The sequence below is a fragment of the Apis dorsata genome, unplaced genomic scaffold (genome assembly GCF_000469605.1).
Source record: "Apis dorsata unplaced genomic scaffold, Apis dorsata 1.3 scaffold_341, whole genome shotgun sequence".
Lineage (NCBI taxonomy): Eukaryota > Metazoa > Arthropoda > Insecta > Hymenoptera > Apidae > Apis > Apis dorsata.
Window position 1 is genome coordinate 211,842 of NW_006263608.1, and position 4,787 is coordinate 216,628.

General features: G+C 32.8%; 1 protein-coding gene across 9 annotated transcripts in view; it reads right to left on the minus strand.

Annotated features, from left to right (window-relative positions):
* Nucleotides 1-4,787, minus strand: part of LOC102671321 (acetylcholine receptor subunit alpha-like) — an 83,609-nt gene that overhangs the window by 15,625 nt on the left and 63,197 nt on the right. For 6 of the 9 annotated variants that reach the window (XM_031511664.1, XM_031511663.1, XM_031511661.1 and 3 more), the window contains 2 exons: nucleotides 3,335-3,474; nucleotides 3,188-3,232 (listed from right to left, as the gene is read on the minus strand). In XM_031511664.1, coding sequence (XP_031367524.1) covers nucleotides 3,188-3,232; nucleotides 3,335-3,474 — 185 coding nt within the window. Of the gene's footprint in view, nucleotides 1-3,187; nucleotides 3,233-3,334; nucleotides 3,475-3,624; nucleotides 3,758-4,787 lie in introns of those variants that run through there. The other 3 variants (XM_031511657.1, XM_031511656.1, XM_031511662.1) reach the window with 2 other exon arrangements.

A 4,787-nucleotide genomic window follows, 5' to 3' on the forward strand; every position in this document is an offset into this window, starting at 1 on the left:
TACGATTGTATTACTTCGTTCGTCTCGTCGACGTGAGTATAAGCCGATAATTTCTGGGAGAGAAGGAGAGGGGATATACAAAATGGTGTCCGAGAGAAGATACGCGTTGCAAAATGAATGGAAAAAGGAATATTTTTCTTTTCCTTTCTCGATTAATCAGAAAACGATGGAGAAGATCATTACTCGGTGTGATTATTTATATCGTGCAAGGGGATCGAAAAGGAAACTGTGTTTGAATTATCGCGTATATATCTTTTGTTGTGTGTATCTTTAATGGTTAAGGAGAGAGGGGAGAAAGTATATGTATAAAAGGGAAAGATAAGAGAGCGATTGCACGGAATTGTACGTCGGGTTAATTGACGGAGGGGAGATTGTCGGAGAGAGCATGCGACAGAATGTTAATTAACAGGAAATAGAGCAGGTTTTTTTCCCCGGATAGCTCGTTTATGAGGAAAGAGAAAGAAAAGAGCGAAAAGGAAAAATAACTCGTTCGACGAGGTAAAATACACTGGTGAAAAAAAAAAATATATTTTTATAATTTATCTTTGAATAATTTTTAACGTCGATAGCTTTTTATTATATCTATCTCAATTTAGAATTGATAGAAGAGTCAGAATTGAGAGAAAAATGTGTAATATAGTGCTAATCTAACCTATTTCCACACATTAATTATTATTCATACTTATTTTATTAATTATTCAAGGATAATCAAGAACGCAACGCCTGAGTTATGTTATTAATTCATCCAACTAAAGATTATTTTTCCAAGATTTCTACGAATCACGAGTTGCACAAGTCGTTAACAAAGCAGAGAAAGCATTGCTATATAACGAATCTTGAAATAGCCGAAGTATAAACTTTACCACGTATGATTCCCTGGATAATTCTTTACACTCTCACAAGTTATTTTCCAAGATTTGTACAAATCGTTAATGAACCAGGAAAAGCACTGTATTTTATTCTCTAGAAAATCTTCCTAAATTAGAATTAGAATTAGATCAATCAAGTTTATTTTCCAAGATTTGCACAAATAGTTAATGAAACAGAGAAAAGCATTGCTTTCTGATTTCTAAAAAAGTTTCTTAAACTCTAAAAATTAGAATTAGATATGACAATCTCAAATAGCAAAAATATAAACTTTATCACATATGATTCCCTGGATAATTCTTTACATTCTCATAAGTTACTTTCCAAGATTTGCAAATAATTAATGAAATAGAGAAAGCACTCTATTCTGGTCTCTAAAAAATTTTCCTAAATTAGAATTAGAATCACAAGTTATTTTCCAAGATTTCCATAAATAGTTAATGAAACAGAGAAAAACACTGTTTTCTAATTTCTGAAAAAGTTATCTGAACTCTAAAAATTAGATATGAGAAATCCTAAATATCCAAAATATAAACTTTATCATGTATTATTCCCTGGATAATTCTTTACACTCTCATAAGTTACTTTCCAAGATTTGTAAATAGTTAATAAAACTAATATAGAGAAATATACTATTCTGGTTTCTAGAAAAGTTTCCTAAACCTTAAAAATTAGGATTAGATATGAATCATAGGAACAAATTCCAAATAGCCAAAATATAAACTTTATCATATATGATTCCCTGGATAATTCTTTACATTCTCAAAAGTTACTTTTCAAGATTTGCACAAATAGTTAATGAACCAGAGAAAAACACTGCTTTCTGATTTCTAAAAAATTTTTTTAAATGAAATTAGAATTAGATCACAATAATAATAATTAACGAAACAGAGAAAGCCAGTTTCCTAATTTTTAGAAAATCTTCCTAAACCCTAAAAATTCTTAAATTTTAAAATTAAATATAACAAACTTTAAATAGCCAAAATACAAACTTTATCACATATTATTCCCTGGATAATTCGAGGAGCATCTTTATACTCTCACAAAGATTACTCTCTAAGATTTGCACAAATAGTTAACGAAATTAAGAGAAAGACATTGCTTTCTAGAAAATCTTCCTAAACGAAATGAGGATTAAACCATGACACGTCAAATATCCGAAGTATATAAACTTCAAACCACCTACAACTCCTTAGACAAGTCTCTCGAGAAGGATCTTCGCGGCTATTGGGATTCGAATTTATCTATTATCGATAAAGTCGATCGGGCGAAGAGCGGTGCCGGAAGGTAAACTAGAAAGTTTTACGAAATTCGCGGGAAACCGCCACTCCACCTTTCTCGTTCGGTCGTTCGTTACGCGTGGCCACCATCACCGCCGACTCTCCATTAATATACTATGGAAACTTCTCGACCGATATTTGATCTGATTATGTATCGGGTGTGCTCCTCTTTATGTACTTACGCCCATTTACCTAATCACGCTGTCCAACAGATTAATGGCCGCGTAAGTACCGCCATTGAATACGATTCATCAAGGGATTCAATTAATGAAACCTTGAAACAAACACGATTCTTTTCCATTTCTCACGAGATTTTTTACTTTATCGATTCGTTAATTTAACAATTTTTGCAATTTTAATTCTCTTTGTTGGTAACAACGAAATCGAAGACAGTGATTATGCAATTAAATTTCTTTTTTTTTTTCATTATTAAAAGATTTTTGCTTGGAATAATTAATTTGAAAAATATCGCTAAAAGGATAAATTAAAGCAAGAAATTTCTCCTCCTCCTCTTGATTCTCGCAATGTTTCTTTCTTTCTTTCTTTTGATCCCTAATTTTGTGCAAGATAAAAGAGAGGGGAGAGAGCGAAATGGATACACGGAATCGGATGCGAATCTGTCTTACGTAACGTTGGAAAGTGGGTTGCACGGTTCACCGGACTTATTTTGCGACTCTCGAGTGGAAGAGCTCTCCCTCTCCCGATTTTCGTTTTACCACGTATCCGCCCGTTTCATACGGTATCATTCACGGGAAGACAATGCACGACTCGAACGATTACGAGAAACGAGGGAATCACGCAAGCGGAATCTTTCGAGTTCTTCCACGCGCCATCTTTCCTCAACAAACAAGATTAAGCATAAAAAATATCGGTTAGAATCGTAGAATTCGTATATTCAGAAGTATTGTATTGACGAACGTAATGGAAATTAATCGAAATATTAATTTTAAAACGAATTCTCAATTCGGATTTAGTTGTTACAAATTTTAGGTTAGGTTTATACACAACATAGGTTATATACAATACACACGCGCACACACCTGTTCTACCCAGAGGTTCGTTGTCATGATTTGATTTTTCAGATTCTGGAAAGAAAAACAGAAGGCGAACGATCACTTTCTCAATTTTCTCTATCTTCCTCGGTAACTTTTATTCATCTCATTGCCCTATTGGCTATTTTATCTTACTACGTCGATCAACTGCGAGAGTTTGAGCTTGATTTTAACGGTGAGGGCGTCTGTGACGTTGACCACTGGACGAACCAGCTTGTTGTAGTTCGACAGGAGGTCGTCGTACAGCCGCTTCGCATCCGGATTTCCCGAGCATCCTGCGAAAAACAAAAAATTATATATAATTGTAAATATTAAATACGATCGATACGTAACGAAACTTTTTCGACGGGAAAGTTTCAACAGCACGGAGCTCGCGGATTCGTGCAATTGCCCGAAACCACCGAAGTCACGCGATCTTACCTTACCTTCTTGCGTTCTTGCATCTATCATTCCCTCGCAATTTAACGCTGTAATAAATTCGAAGCAGATATAAATCGCGTCTCCGCCATTTTCATTTCGATTTTTCCATTTCGTAAATGGAAAAATCTCTCGCGTCTCGTTTAATTTCGAGACGAATAAACAACGCGTGAACGAAATGATCACCAAATTATCCATTTCCATAAACAATTTTCCCCCTCCCCGGTTCGGTCGCGTAACATCATTTATTCCAAAATATCAGGCTGCCGTGATAAATAAATCGAGAGGAACGAACGCATCACGAATTCGCGAATAATTGGAGGATGTGTATACGTGTGTGTGTGTGTGTCGAGGATAAGTTTTGTATAGCGTTATCAACCGAGTTTTTCAATCGGTATCAAGGTAGGTAAACGTAAAATGATTTTATGAATGTTTTCCAATAAAGAGATAAAGAGGCGAGAAATTATGATATTGTTAATCGAGGATAACGAGATTTCGAGTATAAATCAATTCGAAAAATGTAAGTTAAATGTGGGTAAAAATTCATTTTCAAATTTATAAAAAAATAATTATATATTAAAACTCTTGTACATTAAAATTTTTAATTCTCTTTTTAAACGTTTACAGATTAAACAAAATAAATTTATATAAATAATAATGGTCACATTTCGATAGTTGAGAAATATTTTGTAAATTTATTAAGAAGAGTTTAAATTTCTCTTGATATAATATCTATTTTTAATTTAAATCGTTATAAATTATCGATAAGTTTTTTTTTGTAAATTAATTTTGAAGTAATGATTTTTTATATGTTCCACGTCGTTCCACGCGATAAAAGACGGATATATATAAAAGTGGAAACTTTCTACTTTATTTTATTACCACCACATTTGATTCGGAAAACTTTGCGAAACTGTGCTGAAATTAATTTTGTTTACGGCCGCCCATGATATGCACAGGCACATTTAACAAATTTTATGATATAGTCACTGATATTTATGGATTAATTCTAATCTATCTTGTATTATGATATAATGTATTTCTATCATTATTTATTTATTATATTTTCAAAAAATAAGCAATAATAATATTCCTAACTTTAGCTGGTAATTTTTTTTATTTCTTTCAATCTTTAAATGATCATTTGTATATCTTTTTACAATGCTTTTTT